Raw genomic sequence first — 18,127 nt, forward strand, 5'->3', positions numbered from 1 at the left:
GTTCATTCTGCCAGCTTCTGGGGTTTGGGCAAGTCACTTAACCTTTCTGGGCCTCAGTGAAATGAGGAGTTTCTTAGGTTGCCATCTAATTTTAAAATGCTCAATGTACTGTGATGATTTAAGAATCATCCTCTCATTTCTTTCACACTGTCACTGCCCTACATAAGGCATTACATTTTTTAAAATCTCTGTTCTCTCCACAATCTGTTTCATCCTCCACAATGCTTCCAGACTAGTTTTCCTAGAATTCACATCTGATCATGCATTTGGTAGTGCCCCTCTAACAACAAAATCAAATGCATTTTTTAGAATGACATTTATAATTTTTTATAATATGGCCTCAATCTGTCTTTCTTGGTTAATTTTTTTTCTACCTACTCTCCACTCTCCCAACCCAGAAACACAGCCTGTGTTCCCATTGTACTTATATCTCAAAAGACATGTTTTAGTCTCTGCTTTACCTTACATTTCCACATTTATTTTTCATGAAATTTTTTATTCTTTCAGGTGGAAACTGCATAATTTTTTTCTCCCTAAAACCTTCTCCATGTTCTTCAGTCAGAAACGAGGACTCCACCTCATGTACTTTATGTGTAAATTTATCAAAGTACCTGTTAGTCTGTCTTTGACTGTAGTTACTGGTTTATTACCTGCCGTTATCCTAAGGTCAAGTACTTAAAAGTGAGAACTTTGAAATTCACACAGTGCTTTGAATGTTTTTGGTATCCAGTAAATGTTTACTGAATTTAATTCAAAGACATCAGGAAATCACTATTTAAAAAACCATGGACAATTTCTTAACAATCAATACATAGCATATTTTGAGGACTTAGGTGCGATATAATGTACTAAGTTTAATAGATTGCTACATTCAATCTATACCTTATAAAGTATCTATTAGTGTCCCCAACTTACAGATGAGAAAACTGAGGCAGAGACAGGTCACATAAATTACACAACAGTCTAAAGCCAGTAAGTAAGAGCACCCAGCTTCCTACCCAGGGGCCTAAGTGGAGGAAGAGTGCTCTAAACTGCTTTGCTCACGGTTCTCAACCTGTTTTTCCCCTCAATGCTGCTACAAGGGCTGCAATTGCCAAGTGGTGTAGGGGAAAGGTGTGGTTTGAAAAAGGCCATCCTGTTGCTCTTAATTCTTAACTATTCTTTAACACTTTCTCTACTCACTTCTTCCTTCTCACTCAAACATGAATATTGTTTGTTTTTTTTTTGGTTCAAATCTTAGATCTGTCTTCTCTAGAACTCATTTCACTTTCAGTAGAATTTATTAGGCCTTTATTCAGACCTATAAAGAAAAGAATATTTATTGAATTTAGACATTTCCTCCTAATTATCTAATTTAACTCTTACAACCTCCTTGAGAATTTTAAGATTTTTTTTTTAAGATAAAGACCATGCCCCAGATATGTTAAACAGCATGCTTGACTTCTAAGGCCTGCAACTGAAACCTGGCCTGTTAAATTCCTGGAAGCATGTGCACCAATGTACCCTGCTGCCATTCTGCCACATGTCACCATCTGGCACTAGTCTAGTGCTTTTCAGGAAAGGATAGCCGCAGGCTTCAGTGAGAATGCCAGCTTAAAGGACAGAAGGTGAGAGACGGCCGTGTGTGTGAGGGCACTGTGAGTGAAGGGGCAGCAGGCACTTTCAAATCATACTCTTCATATGATCCCTCATGGTGTTCCAAGGTCTGGAAGGTTCTTCCTTGTGCAGTTGCTCCAAAGTCATTATTGTTATTTTGTTTTTGGTAATATCTTAAGAGCCTTTAATTATATTTTGAATATGATCTGACTTTTATTTTCACTTCTGTCTTCCCTAGTGAATCATTTCTAATATATAATAACAGAAAATGGGTACCCTTAAGGCTCCAGATGTTTTCCTGCTTTTAGTGCTTCCTTTGGATCGCTTTCTCTGGCTGTCCAGAGAGATCCTGATGAATGCGCTGATCTTAGCAATTGTCATACGTGATGGGAAGTTGTTCCTTTATGTTCTCTCCTATTTGACCGCAAGACCTTTGAGAGCAGAGAAATTGTCTTACTCACCTCTTTATCCGTGACATAGTAGGTGTCCTCAATGTAGAATAAATTAATACATATATGGATGATGTGAAGAGAGATGCCAAATGTTTAGACAGTTCCTGTAGCATAGTTAAAAAATTCCCCCAGTGAAAAGTACAGTCCTGTAGTGTAGTTTTTAAAAAAAAATACCCCAGTGAAAAGATACTCATTTACTTCTGCTACAAGAAAATGCTTCCTACTTTGAGTTTCTGGAATTCTAATGATTTTGTTAGCATTAAAAATCCACAAAACTTAAATTTGGTACTCCAAATAGCAATGATAATTAATAGACAATAGCTACCAGACCTAATATATATATTTGGTGTAATGGGGAAAATCTGTTTTTTTATGTCTTTGTGCCTGAATATGAACTACATCTTTATAGTTCTAAAAGGGCTAATTACAGTCATTCAATGGTCTAACAGTAAAGTCTAAAATAATGAATGGCTGTTTTATTACCTGAATATTGATCTATCATTAGGTTTGGGGTAGTAGGCTTTTTAATCACCAGCCTTAACCTCAGTTAAGTAAGATTGTTCCTCTTACATAGGCACTGAAGTAAGTGCATTGTCTTGGAAAGCGTTTTGTTCTTTAAACCAAATCAGAGACTAAGACCTGAGGGAGGCTGATGACCTGAATTTCAATTGTTAAAAGTAATTGCTTTTAAATCTTTTTTTTCCAGGTATAATTTCTTTTCCCTTACAAAACATAGCTGACTTTAAAAAATATGGGTACTAATGCTAATTTAATGCTACTAATGTATGCCAGGTACCATTTAAAGTACTTTACATGTCTGAAGTCAAGCAATATTCACAAAACCTTTTTGATGAAGGTACTATTATTATTGCCACTTTACAGATGAGGGAACTGAGGTTACATGAGATTACATTATTTGTACAGAGTTATACAGTGAGAGTACATGATTTGTGAAGGTCATACAACTTATTAGCTGGATTACAAACTCAAAAAATCTGGCTCCTGAATTCATGTTTGCGACTATTGTACATACTTCCTCTTTCTAGAAACTTCTACTATGCCTTCCTCTTCCTAGAAACTTCTACTATGCCTTCCCAAAGACATTGAGAAATAGCCAAAGGGAAAAAAAAAGTGAAAGAGAGAATATTTTCTCTTTACATAATGTGAATGCCACCCTACAGTTTCTGCAGTGAATGATATCATGCATGATGTTTTTGATATCTTTTTTAAAAAGTAAGGTATTAATATACTCAAATTAAATAAAGTTTTCACTATTAGTAGGATTGTTTTATTCATATAGAGAAAGCATATAGATGTTCACACAAATAATCTGAGAAATTACATAGTACTTTTGGGGTCCAACACGTGTTTCTTACTATCAAACAAAACAGGAGTTAAGGGAAAAAAATTTTCTATTGCAATAATATCAGTTAAATGAAATGTAACTAAAAATTCTGTATTTTAAATATGATATAAAAGAAGCAAATTTCTGATTTTGAGATCTCAAGTGATATATACATATAGGAATAATTGAATTTAAGACCATTACATCAGTATTTTGAAATTATTTTTTTCACATTGTTTACTAAAATAAAGTATCACATTTGTACTTAAACCATTTTACTTAAACAAAATGAAAGTGCATATTTTCTATTATGTATAATTATTCAATTTATTTAATAAATATTTTTCTGGGTGTTTACTATGTATCTGATATATTTTATTTGACATATTAATTATCCAAAGAAGGGATTTCTAATCTAATTTCGAAGATGAAAACCTAACACTGTATGACAAGCCTCTCTCGCCCTCTAAGCTTGTGTCTTACATACTTTGATGTACAGTTAGGTGCTCATTATGTCCTTCCTCAAAATTAAAATTTTCCAATGCTGTCAAAGGCCTTATTTATTTAAATGTTATCTTTGAAAGGGATCAGTGCACATTAAAGAGATAATGAAGTTGACATACAAACATGGGACATTAATAACTACTATTTTATTTTTTAACATCCTAATGCTGTGATTAAATTAGTTAAATTAAGTAGGATTGTGTTATGTATTTCACTGTAAGATGCATCAAAAAGTCAGATGGACAATATACGTAAACCAAATGCAAAATAATATGAGATTCAAGTACATCTGACAAAGAAACACCTTTTATTACTAAAGCTACTAAAGCTACTAGCTACTGTTGAATTGCTTGACAAGCAAAAAATTTGGGAAAGTGGTTTGAATCGAGACTAAATGAGGTTTTATTCATATATATAAATTGAAATTCATATATTATATTAATATATACATATAATTATATATGTGTATATATAATTGTATATATGTATGTGTGTGTATACATATATTTAAAATGCTTTGGGAAACTTACAGTTTCACCTGGTGTCAAGCACAAATCTGTGGCAGGTGGCCCAATAGAATGGAAAGATCTTTAAGCTGGAGGGATATTTAATCAGGCTTGTGACCAATGAAGTTTTATAACCAATCTCCCCACCCACTTCAGTGAATAGCCATCCACTAGAGATTCATGCAATCTTGCTATTATGCTAAGCTTTAAGCAGTCTCTGATTTTGGCAACCCAACCCTCTGGTATGTGCAGCTAAGCAGCCCCATATTGCTCTTAGAGAAGGGGAAGTTCCTGCCTCATTGCCCAAGCTCAGTCTCTGCCGCTCTGTTATACTAAACAGCTTCTGCCTAGACTGTAAATTGCTGTCATCTCTGTGATTTTTTAACATGGCCTGGAAAATGAAGAAACAACATAGGAAAGAATGTGGAACTGAGGCACCGCTCACCAAGGTCCTTGTGCTTCTTGGGGTCATGCCCTATGAGACATCTATTACTCCTCTCTCCTTACTCTGCCACACTGACCTTTGAAATCTTAGGAAGGTGAAGGGGTGGTGGTGGAGGAAGGAGCACAGCCTTTTGAATCTGGTGGACCGGGGCCATTAAAATGAGCAGTTCTTTATGTTTTTTATAGCCCCATAGAGCAGGCATCTTCTAGGAGGTGCTGCACTTGGGCCTTTTTAATCATGTTAGAACATATATCTGTGCACTGAAGTCTTAGCAATTTCTTCCCCCTTTTCTGAATAGGACTGAAAGGACCACTAGCCTTTAGAGTGAGGCAGAGAATACTGAGGCCAAGACCAATGCCAAAGCCGAAGTCCAGTCCAAGTGCTGTCTCCCTATTTTCATTAACTTGCTAGATTTCTTGACAAACACAACAATTAATGCATTGAAAATTTATTGAGACCTTAAGATCTGCTCTGTGCTATGTGCATTGCTCTAGAGGATGGAGTTAAAAAATAAATAATAAAAACATTCTTCCTTAATTATCTCCTGGTCCAGCCATCTAAAAAACACTAGAACCAATATTGTCTCTGAAACAACCACATAGTCTGAGACTTAAATATCAAAAAATATATCATCATCCAATAACTTTTCTTCATACACATAAAATTCAACTAGAAGCTAGAAACCAGATGAGGTCTTAGAGCAGAAGAGTTTTCAAAAGTTCATCTCTCTGTAGAATATAGTTTACAACAGATAGCTGACCATCTTTTTTGTAAGGATTTCCCATAAAGACTTATTATGTATGTCCAAATCTTCATGTTTCAATCATGTTAATCTCAGTTGCTATGATATAAGCATTTCCAGATTATCACCCAAAGGGAAAAAAAAACCCTATTAATTCTTTAGGGTGTATACAATTGCCTTAAAGAAAAGAGTTCAAAGAATCTTGAGCTAATAGCCTAGATAAGGTCACTTATTCCCAAAGATTGGGTTGTCCTTTGATTTATGCATAAGTTTTTAGAAAGCATAATATTGTTTATTTCACAGTTAGCTAAATTGAAGCATGGGAAGATATTTAATTTGTGCTGGACAGACCCTATGGCTGACAAGTTTATATATGGTACCATAGAACTCTGGAAAGATGAGAATGGCAATGTGTCAGAGAATATGGGCTTACCAACAACCTTGGAGGGAGGACTGTCAGTAGAGTATTACACAAGTACTGTATATGGAAAGTGCTCAGTAAATGAAAATTCTCCTTCACTAATGAGGTCAAGATAAGGGTACTTAAGGCAAGTTGTCTCCATTTTGTGAGTCTGTATGTGTGCCTCTCTCAATAAAAAATGAGCAGGAATTCCAATAAGGATTTTTTGTTAATGTATTTATACATTATAACATATTGCTCTATCATTGTAAAAATATTGTATACAACATACGTAACTGTGTGATACCAACAAAAAAATCAAGAAAATAAATCCCTTTCCATGAAATCTAGTAATATCTGAAGCCACAGAAAAAGTTTACTTTAGACAAGATAGGGGAAGGCATGTCGGTAAATATGAAAGAGAAAATTCATTTACTAGGCACTGACTTACTGATTTTACTTTAGAAATTGTTGGCTGTGTTACATAATCTGTACCTAATTAAAAGGTCATTAAAAACTCTAACCTGACCATAATATTTTTGCCATTTTAAAATGAGGAAAATGAGGCTTGGAGGAAGTAAGTTACTTGCTCAAGATTACAAAGCTAAAAAGTAAACTAAAGAAACCAAAAAAACTATATTCTTTTTCATAAAAGTAAATATGTATCTAATAGCTTGTTCTATCATAGGCACAAAAGATTGTCTGCTGACATTTGTGCCATTTGTATCTAAAATAGCTTTAGATGAAATTTAAAACTGCAAGGTCTTTGCTTCAATGATGCCATTCTTTGAAGTCTCAATTCTTAAACAATCCATAGGTATGCTCCAGATCATAAAATGAGCATACATATAATTAAGAGATGAGGACTCATATAGACTTTGAAGATCGATTTAATCTTAAATTGTTCAATAATCCCTGAAACAGAGCAATGTCTCTGGTGGGGCATTCATCATCATTTACTTTACAAATAAAAATGTCTCCACTAGCTGATAAAAGACAGTTAAAGAAAAATTTATGTTTATATTATTAGTCACGTTTTATTCCATTCATTCAGTGAAATTTATTGAAATTCTACTATAGACTAGAAAGTATGCCACTAATGGTTCCATATTGTTTCCATTAATTTAACCAAAAGACACATTACAAGCAATCAATACATGTGTATTCAATGAATAAATAAATTGTTATAAAAGTACAAAACAGATTATACTCTGGGATTTCATTTTTGCACCCTTTATTGGAGAACATTCAATATAAGGTTGGTCTCTTTTGGACTCTGTCCATGAGGACTCAGTTTCTGAAGCATACTTAGAACTTTACTAAATGGCACTTTACCTCTAAGCAATCCCATAGCACAGGCTTCTGGTGAGAGTACTAAATCCACATCTATTTCCATTGCTCCCACTCTCAAACATCATTCTTCCATTAAATGTACTGATTCCTTATTTACCTTTTCCACAAAATACATGACTTTAATTACCCATATTTCCCCATCTTTCATTTATACCTAAGTGGTCTAATGTCAGTTTTAGAAGAACAGACAGAGCCATCTTGTTACAGAGAATAAGAAAGCAATTATCCTCCTCTATGTTGACTGACATTGTTTGGTGATTAAAAACCAACCAAATAGTAATGGACCTAAGTGGCAATAGATTCAGAGTCTAATTCCTGATGGGAAAAATACCTCAACATTAATTATATCAAAATTAGTATTTCAATCCTTGGCATTCACATTCCAAAATCCACTTGACCATAAGGAAATTTCTCTATTCAGTAGTCATCTGGAAGTACATGTCCCAGCTAAGTCATTCTAAAAGAAACCATAAAAAGCTGAGATGCTCATGATGCTCATAATGAGACATTTCACAGTTTAAATACAAACTTTTTCTTTTCTTGTGGCCAAGATAGGATAAGAGTGCTACTTGGTTAGGCAAGTTCTTGGACTTTTCTGAGCCTCAGTTACTCAATTTGTAAAACAGAGTTAATATCTACTTCTCAGTTGCGCTTGAAGGATCAAATGAGACAATGTATGTGAAAATTTTACATTAAACTATAGCAGAAAATTCAAAGTTATTTTTGTATCTGATGGTGTAAATTATGTTCTTATTCCTTCCAGTGTTTCCTGTTTCTTTACTGTCTGTCAGAGATCTCATGTCAAGGGAAGTAATTGTAAAATTATAGGTGGACAATTGGACAATGAGAAAAAATATATATAATTTCCAATTTCTGACTTTTAGCTATAAACATCCTTTTCAAGTGGCTTAAAAATTTAGAAAAGTAGAATATTCACTCATAATTGCTTTAACACATTTAATGCAATGTGGTGCCGTGAAATGTGTTTGAAAGTTAGCACAAAGAACTAGCACAATTTATTCACATGTAGAACTAGAATGACCTGTATTTTAAATGTTATAACCCAGAGGGAAACTTTCTAATATAAGGAATTCTAGAAATAGTAGTAATTAGGAGAAAGCACTAGAACAGGAGTCAAGAGACCTAGGATCTACTTGTGATCAGATATTAGCCATAGTGTGTCTTTAAATAACGGCCTTTTCAAGCCACAAGTTTCTTATATGTGACAGAAGAAACAATCAGACCAAATGTTCTTGGATTACATAATTTTATCAGATTTAATTCCCTGTAATAAAACTTTTTAATTCTGTAATAAGACATTTCCTCACATTTTTTTTAAAGAGAGGTTTTTTGAGTAATAGCCTATGCCATATCCGTAAGCTGAGAGGAAATCTGTTTGCCATGAGTAATATTTGTAATACATTTCCAACATAAACAGCAATAATTGTGTCTTAAATGCTTTCTATTTAACAAGGCAACTTAAACAACCAAAATGCCTAAAGGTGTTTCCCTGGTTTGATCACATGGACTTCACTCCTACCTTCAATTTTCTCATGCCTGTTCTCCTTATCCTGCTTGGTCTGGCCTCTCTATGTTTCCATTATCTTGTGGAGATTCTTTATTCCATGTTCTCTCATTCTCATAGACCTGTAGATTCTACTTTTCTGAACTTTATTTCAGTCCCATGTCTTCCCTTTCACCCCACCCACAGTTCCCCATTAATCTCCAAAGGAGATTCATGAGTACCATTTATGCTTGCCCAAAGGAAGCTTCCTTTTAGGTCATTGTGCCTTCAAAACATCCATTGAATAGCTACTGTTGAGTACGAATTGAATAGCTACTGTTGAGTAGGAAAAAGCACCATCAAAGCCAAGTTTAGTAGAGAATGTAGCCGAATGTAGAAAAAAACTCTATTCTACAACTTCAGTGACACCCCAACCAGACATCTTCCAAATGCATGCATCCAGATACCTAGAAGCTAGCCAAGTCATGGCAGAGTAGGTCTCTCCATTGCACTTCCTAAGTTCAGCACTGTCATTGGAAGCATGTGTGAAACAGCATGGTGTAATCATAATGCAAGAGTGAGATGGACAAGCACTCAAATCCTGCCTCCCTCACTTAATTGCTATGTGTCCCTCATAAAGATAGCTCTATGAGCTGCAATTTGCTGGTTTAAAAAATAAGGATAATAATATCTTCTTGAGGGTAGTTTGCAGGACTAAAGATAATGTATCCACAGGGTCTGTCACATAAAGGAGACTTGAAATTATTCTTTTTTTATTACTATTACTATGATTATTATCATCATTATTAATTAAAATCCCTTTGATGCAGCAGAAGCCAACTATTTTTTTTCCTGTTAGAGAAAAGTAGGACAAAGAACATTTTTAGTGACTTGGCCATAGAGACATAGCAAGGCAGTGATGGTGCCTGCCTAGGAATTGAATAGGATTCCCTAATAGCAGGTTCTATGTTAAATACTTGGTATTTGTAGAAATGTCCTCATTTAACTCTAAAACTTAGGAATCTATTATTTTCTCTATTTACTTTTTCTTTTGCATCAGACCTTCCGCATTATGCCTCTAAAATAGGAGGAAAGACTTGCCAACTCATCTCACTTGGCAGGGTTTGGAGTACTTCTTTGAGCAAACTATTCCTCTATACAATCTAGAAAAGGGAAAAAATTTACATCTACTATTTTGGTATATGCAATGTAGAAATGTTGTGATTTTGTATTTCCTACTGATGCTAAGGTTTATGTAAGAGAAAATAACTAGCTATATTTCCCAGCAGGAAGATCAAATGAGTTATATAATTTTCACATAGAACATGAGATAGAACAGAAATCTTGTGAATTAATATTTGCTACAATTAAGTATCTGTGAACACTATCCAATGGGAAGAAAACAAAAAATTGTATTAAGGTTTTGCCAAAACACCACAATTTCAAGACATGTGTTCAGATTGAACTAACTAGGGTGTCTTTGCTCAAAGGTTTTTTAAACTTATCTAGACAGGATGGCAACAGAGTAGCAATGGCTTCTACTCCTGAACATAGTCTAGTTACTTACCCTATAGTAATTAAGCTGTATTAACAAAATCCTACAATATACCTACTGATAAGTATAGCTCAAAGTAATGAAAACTTTCCAAGTAATTTTAATTCTTTTGAGTTTAAAATATTCTGAATCTGTAATGCTTCTGATACTGTAATTTTATGTTGAGTGGAGAGAGCTATAATATTCTCACTCCATTTGTATTTGTACATGCTTATGTACAGAGGTGTGTGCATTATATGTGTATTTCTGTGTTCTCTTACATGAAAAATAAGATACTTCAAATTCCAATCTATATCTATAGCTCTGTAAAAATATCTTGGCACATAGGTCAAACATAACTCTTTTCCCTTCATAAAGTTAACATCAGATATATAATAAAAATGTATGTCATAAAGCAGAATGTTTAAATGAAAAGAATCTCTTTCCCATTTATTTCATGTTAAGACTTTATATGTTTTTTGGATTAAAAGGTAATTTATCATTTGTTTACATCACATACTGAATTGATCTTTGTACAGGTTGACCAATGAGAACAAAATTGTGAGTTTGAGCACAGGATGGACCATTGTAATCCTTTGCATAAGGAAAATGCACAAGGTACCCAGACAACCAGCTTTATCACATATAATATTGAGCTATTAAGCTTGAAAGACCTTTTACTAATTCTAGGTATGCTGCTGGCTGCAATTGCCACTGTAAGTGATACAGCTATCTCTTGGAGAGTGCTTTGGAACTTTAAAGGCAAGAGAAACTTTTTCTTCAGTGGAATATTCCCTTTTACATGTTTGAGAGTTCCTTTCACAACTTAACCTTCATGTTTCCAGGTTAAACAGTGCAAAAGTGAATTCTCAGACTTGTTTATAAAGTGAGGTACTGTTCTGGAAATCATCACGTGTTTTTCAAATCACCATCTAGTATTACTGTCAATCATAAACTTCTTCATCGGCAAACAGCAGCATAAACTATCAATATAAGAAAAAATAATTCTATCCATTAACTTAATGTGTGCTTACATTAAATTTGGTGGTGAAGAAAGACAAGATTACTTGATTTTAGTGGCTAAACAGCTCAGCCTTGTGTCCTCAGGGATATAATTAGAGCTACCCTGACACTCTGCTAATGGGCTGCCGATGTCTTCACTCTCTCCCTGTGTCTTGCCATGGGCACTTGTTGAGGGCGCACTAGTCACTAACTAGTGAGCCAGTGTGGGGAGAATACACTGTCCACCAACTTTCTGTGCTTAGATGTTCCCTGTTAAGGAGGAACTGAGCTGGTCTGTTGCCAGACAAAACTGTATCACTTTTGTCAATGTGCCCTTGTCTTACTCTTAATACATTTTACTGTTTTTACCAGTTAGAAACCACTGGAAGGAACTTTGCCTATGTGAGCATTCTTTCAATAAGTTGAGAGAGACAGTTTTTGCAGTTGTGAAGAGCACGAGCTCTGAGTTAATACCCAGCTCTGCCTCTGACTTTGCTTTGTAAACTTGGCCAAGTTGTTTAATTCAATGAGTTTCAGTTTCCTCTTCAAAACCTGGACAATAATGTCCTCTTTTTTAAAGGGAAACTTTAATGATTGAACAAGATGGTGAATGTAAAGCATGTAGCTTTATTCTTAGTTCATATTAAGTGCTATGGAAATGACTGCCATTATTACTGTGCAAACAGTAGATAGCTCTTCACTCCCGCCTTTCACGTCCATGAATACAGGTCCCTTTCGGGAAGCCTCTGGAACCCAAACTGCTTGTAGGAACTGGGGAGAAGATGGCTTCTCCTGAACAATGGGAATTCCTAAGCTAGATATTGTCTGGACTTGATCCCTTAAGTCCAGGTTAGAAGTAAAATAATCCATTTCAGGTCAAGGGCAATTATAAGAGAAGAAAGGAAATACATCTTGAGTGCCTACCATATCTCAGGCATGATGCTTTAACCTCATAATATATATTCTCAGAGATAGATATGATACTTTCTATTATATATGAAGAAACCAAGGATAAGAGAAGTAGCTTTGCCAGAATTATCCAAGTAGTATGTGGCAGAGGCGGTGTTTGAACCAAGTAGATCTGTCTGCAAGGCTCAGGATTTTCCTAGACCATGCTGTCATTTCTTGCCATAATTCAGTCTGACTTGATTTCAGCCCCCTCTGGTTCAAATCAAAGTTTCTCCTCCCTCATCTTTCCTAATAAATTTTCTCCACATCTCATACCTATCATGAACTCCTTGAAGAAAGACAAAGTTTAAATTGCCTGTGGTGTCACTGACTTGAGACCTGGAGACTTTGTTTTCTCCTGAAGATCTGGTCCTTTTAGCCTCTTTTTGTTACTTAAATTATGGTCCTAAGTAAAAGAGAAGGCTTAAAAGATGTGTTTTGGGCTGATATGTGATGGAAGGAGATTCACTCATGCTTTGCTTTTCCATCTTAATTTTTAAGGTCTTGGGAAACTATGCTGTAAAGCAAAGTGTCATTCCTCTAGACCATTTTACTAACATGTTAATTCAACTTTGTTTACTCATCCTCCAAAGGAGATGTAAAGCTCATAGTCACCGGATTCAAATGAATCATTTCAAAGGAGCTAGATAGTGCCTCTGGTCAAAGTCTCAAATAATTGGTATATTAATGCCTTCTTCCATTTTCTGGAGGATCTTTAGTGATTCATTATGCATTTAACTTTCAGAGAGATAATTTGCAATTCAATTTTATGGCTCTGTCTTTGAAGTCTGCTACCTCAAAACATAGTGTCATCTGTGCTCGTTCAATCTCCATGAGTTATCTTCAAGTAATTGTTCTATAGCTTGCCCTGCTAAAGAATCTATAGAGAGTATAGAATGAGTTAAAGTGAAAGTAATAAATTTGCAGTATTTTCATTCATGGAAAATAAGTAATATTTGTGAGATGTCTGTTCCTAAAGACACACTTCAAATGTATTATGAGGCACTTTTAAAATTCTAGGTCAAGGGACATGTACTCTTCTTAAAGGTACCTCAGAAGTACACACATACATTCTGTAAAGGCTACATCCTTAATTCTCTGGTTTGCATCCTCTTTCATGAAAGCATTTTCACTGAAGCCACCCACTTGCAATCCACATGTAGTCAGCCTCTAGCTGACCTCAGATGTACTTCTTCCTGGAGATGGAGCCCAGCAATTAATCGATTTCTCCTAGACAAATGTAGTATATCCAGACACACATGAAAGTGCTTTAGTACAAAACCAAATGGATTAGCAACACGACCAGTGGTCTAATGGATTGAACATGAAGGCAGGTATCTCATGTTTCTATTCCTTCACTCTTTTCATCATGGAATCTTCTGCTGCCCACATTTTTCTTGAGAAAGCTCTATAATATCTTTCAACAAAAATTACCTAAACCATGGTCTCAAAATCCCTTGTGAAAAGAGGAAGGACAACAAATGAATCAATTAATTATTTTTAAATAAGTAAAATGAATCAATTAATTATTTTTAAATAAGTAAAATCATTTTTTTCTTCGTTTGTATGGATCATGGATGAAGGGGTCACCCATCACTTCTCTGAGACTTATTCAAGTCACATACATCATTCTTAAAACTGAAATCCTTTAAAAAATTTATGACACCTAAAAGAAACTTTCAAATATACTGTTACCTGTAAGGACAGTCTGACAATATCCCTTCCCCCAAGTTTCAAGACAGTGACTATTCCTCAACACAGATAAGCCTCACAATCATCAAACACAGATCTGCTATCTGTACTTGGAAGTGCTAAACCTCCATATTTGGCTGAAAAGATGACCAAAGGATATTTGTAAGTCAGCAACAGTCTTATAATTCTCTATGCAACCCAGACTCTAATTACACGGAACATAGTTTTATGCCTAAAACCATTCAATTTCCCTCAACCTATGCAATACATACATGTCTTTTCTACCTATAATATAATAGACTCCTTGCTTAAAAATGTCTTCCTAGTGGATGGAATTACTGTATGTGTCAATCTTGATAACCCTCCCATGAATTGTTCCTCCCTCAAATACTGCATTTTGGTAAGTTAGAGGTTCGTTATGAATACATCTGCATGTTAATTGCTTATCTGTAATGCTGATCTGCACACAATAAATGGAGGGATACAAGTCATGTAAAATCAGATGATGTCATGTATTTTAAAATATTATATATAGATATGTATGTGTACATATATCTCTATATATTTACCATGGAAAAGGGCCAATAGATTGATGATTGATGCCTAGAGATGCAGACCCAATTTTAGAAACAGATGTAAGCACCACAGTAAATTTAAGAGGATTTAACAAGAATTTTTTTTTGACAGGGCAATAAAAGCAATCAATAATCCTTATACTATGTAAATATCTTCAGCCATTATATTCCCTGGGCATAGCCCTGTGTACTTGAATTCTCACCCAAAGCTCACAGAGTTCCAGATACATACTCGGAAGATCTAAGACACAAATCCTTAAATACGGGAATCATGGCCCCTCTGGGGCACTGACGGATGTTGTGCACAGAGGCACAACAGGAGGGCCAAGGAACTGGACCCGCACTCACTCACACAGGTATCCCTTCCCTGCAGGCCACTCAGCAGCAGCGACACCGCTAGCGGTAATCACCCTGGGCTGACAGGTATTCACAGGCACACTCGGGATCCCCCGTGAAATCTAGGGGAAGGGGGAGGATGGGGCATCTGGGGACAGCAGCCACCCTGGCACAGTCTTGGTCTCCACGCCTCCAACGCTACCCAGGACCCGAATACGCTCAGGAGCTGCCCAGAGGATCTGCATTACGCCAAGGCGCTGGGCCAACTCACCTCGACGAAATAAAAGCAGGGCAGGAGGGTGACGCTGTCCTTGACCACTTTGCTCTTCGGCCTCTCCTTCGCCGACATCCCTGCCGTCTGCCCGGCTCTGCGTCCTCCCCGGGCGAGGTGTGCACAGCGCAGCCCAGGCGAGCCGCCTCCTCCAGCCGCAAGCGCCGGGCGCCGCTGATGTCACGTTCCCCGCGGGCACCGCTGGAGCCAGCGCGCTGCGTGCAGCGCCCCCGCCTTCTCCCCGCCCCTCTTTGCAGCAACCCAGCGACTCCCAGAGCCGGCAGGTCCCCTTCCTCCCCTACTCTGGCTCCCGCTGCCTGTGTTTCTGGCGAGCACGTCCAGCTCCCTCCTCCAAGCTGTTGCTGCAATGGCTTCCCCTCCCCGCCTCCCGCGGCTCTCTACCGCCCTTGCCGGGCGCCAGGGCTGTCGGAGGAGCTTGACGTCAAGAATCGGAAAAGAGGGACGCACCCCTGGTTTCTGCAGTAGCGAAGCTGAGGAGCTAAGGCACCTACTCTCCTGCTGGGAGTCCTTCTGAGTCACCCGGGGACGCTAACTTCAGGGCTGCTGCAGAGCAGAAGCCCGGCGCCGGCGCACTGACCTGTAGCAAGAAAACCGACCTGTACCTGCACGAGATTAAAACTCGGGTCCTATATTAAAAAGTAGGCCGTGGTAGAACTCACTGAGAGCTGGTTGCTACCCAGGCATGACAGCCCTTCCTGAGGATTCTCTACGTGGGGGACACCCCACTGACGAACACTGCCAGCTCTCTGGAGCTGGTGAGGGTCCCCTGCCCCGCAGGCCCGGGCGTGTTCTCCTCTCACCCTCACACCCTCAGAACGTCAGTATTAATTACAGTCATAACTGTGAAAAGCAGCATGTCTTCAGACATTAAAAATCTAAAGAAAGTCCTTCACCTTGTTAGCAGTGGACACGGCTGGTCTCGACTTTGTGATTATGCTACTCAAGTGACACAGAGGAGAGAAACACCCGGCAAACACAAAACATTGTATTATAATAATAAAGATAACCTACTTCCATCATCACATGTCCCAGGCCGTTTCCAAAACTCTGAAGTGTCCATTCCAAGCATGTGACCGCCAATTCCCAATTCACTTTCCGCTCGCTTTTTATTAACATGATACTCTAGTAGGTCTTTGGCAGCATGGGAAACATCCAGTCCACCGTCGCACACGTTTCCCTGCCGCTACCACCTCACGCCCTCACCGTCCTCTGCCAGGCTTGGGTTCCAGAGTCCAGCAGTGTAATCACCCCTTTCCCCCTCCCAATTCGCCATACTCACTGGGTCAAATCCCAGACCCAGTTAAAGCAAATTCTTTGCCCTTAGCAGAACAACTGGAGAAAATCACACAGCCACATGATCTAGGCTTGTGACCACAAAATTCCACACGCTCCACAATCCTAGTGTTTCCCCATAGTCTGGCCACTTTCCCATTCACGCTTTCTCACTTTTCAAATCTCCTCATTCTCAGCTAATGACTTCAACTCTTATTTCACTCAGAATATAGAAGTAATCAGAAGAACTTTCAAAGCTGTCTACTTCCAAAGCTGACTACTTACCCTACCCACTACAGCTCCCACCATCTCTTGCCTGAGCTGGCATACTGGCCTCCTATCTGTTCTACCAGCTTTTGCCCTTGACAATCCCCAAATCTACAAACCATTCCCTACACAGCAGCCAGAATGATCTTTTGAAAAGTAAATCCAATCGTGTCATTCCCCTGTCCAAACCTTCCAAGAGCTCTCTGCCACATTCAGCAGAAAATCCAAACTCCCCGTCTTCCTTGAAGCCCTACTTCATGGCTCTGCCTGGTTCTCAGACCTCATTCATATCACTGTGTGCTTTAATGGGTTGGCAACCCTAGTCTAGTTTTTTAATGTCTCAGGAACTTTGCCCTTACTGGTCCTTTGTCTAAGAACTCTGTTCTGCCAACGTTGCATGGCTTAACCTTGATTTAATTCACATCTCTGCTCAAATTTTAACTCCCCAAGGAAGTTGCCTTTGACACTCCAAGTAGCATTCACAATCTCAGGCCTCCATTACTCTTTATTCTTTTATGCTATTTTATTTTTCTTCATAGAACTTATCACTATTTAATAGCTTATCAAGTATTTCCTTGTCAGTTTTTTCAATGCTTTCCTTACCCACTAGAACATAAACCCCGTAAGATCAAGCACCTTTTCATTATTGTATTATCTTGTAACTGGAAGTGTACCTGGCAAAAAGTAGGTGGTCAGTATATACTGTAGAAATAAATGGATCAATTAAATTAAATAATGTATGTATAACCATATAGCATAATTTGTTCCACATAGTATATGTTCAATAATTTTTGGTTGACTATTATGCTATTAATAAGCAACTATACTTCTCAATATTACCAAAGTCACTTTGTGTGTGGGTTTGAAGCAGAAGGGCTTTCTTTTTTCAGCCTTCTTGGTACCTCAATGAAATTTATAATTTTTGGTAGAGGTAAAAAAATAAGTAAGAATTTTTTTTTTTTTTTTTTTTGAGACAGAGTCTCGCTCAGTTGCCTGGGCTAGAGTGCTGTGGCATCAAGCTCACAGCAACCTCAAACTCCTGGGCTTAAACAATCCTTCTGCCTCAGCCTCCCGAGTAGCTGGGACTACAGGCATGTGCCACCATGCCCGGCTAATTTTTTCTATATATTTTTAGTTGTCCACATAATTTCTTTCTATTTTTAGTAGAGACAGGGTCTCACTCTTGCTCAGGCTAGTCTTGAACTCCTGAGCTCAAACTATCCACCCGCCTTGGCCTCCCAGAGTGCTAGGATTACAAGCGTGAGCCACCTCGCCCGGCCAGTAAGAATATTTTTAACTTAAGTTAGAATTTATCGTCTTGGAAACTCAGAATTTCTATATAAGAAGATGTGAAATATAAAA

General features: G+C 37.4%; 1 protein-coding gene across 1 annotated transcript in view; it reads right to left on the bottom strand.

The window, feature by feature from the left end:
* The window catches only part of PLPPR4 (phospholipid phosphatase related 4), a 38,665-nt gene extending 23,319 nt beyond the window's left edge, over nt 1–15,346 (bottom strand). The window contains exon 1 of the mRNA XM_045547465.1: nt 15,206–15,346. Coding sequence (XP_045403421.1) covers nt 15,206–15,283 — 78 coding nt within the window. The 5' untranslated portion in view covers nt 15,284–15,346. The remainder of the gene's footprint in view (nt 1–15,205) is intronic.
* Between the last annotated feature and the right edge of the window lie 2,781 nt (nt 15,347–18,127).

This window comes from Lemur catta, chromosome 3, assembly GCF_020740605.2.
Source record: "Lemur catta isolate mLemCat1 chromosome 3, mLemCat1.pri, whole genome shotgun sequence".
Lineage (NCBI taxonomy): Eukaryota > Metazoa > Chordata > Mammalia > Primates > Lemuridae > Lemur > Lemur catta.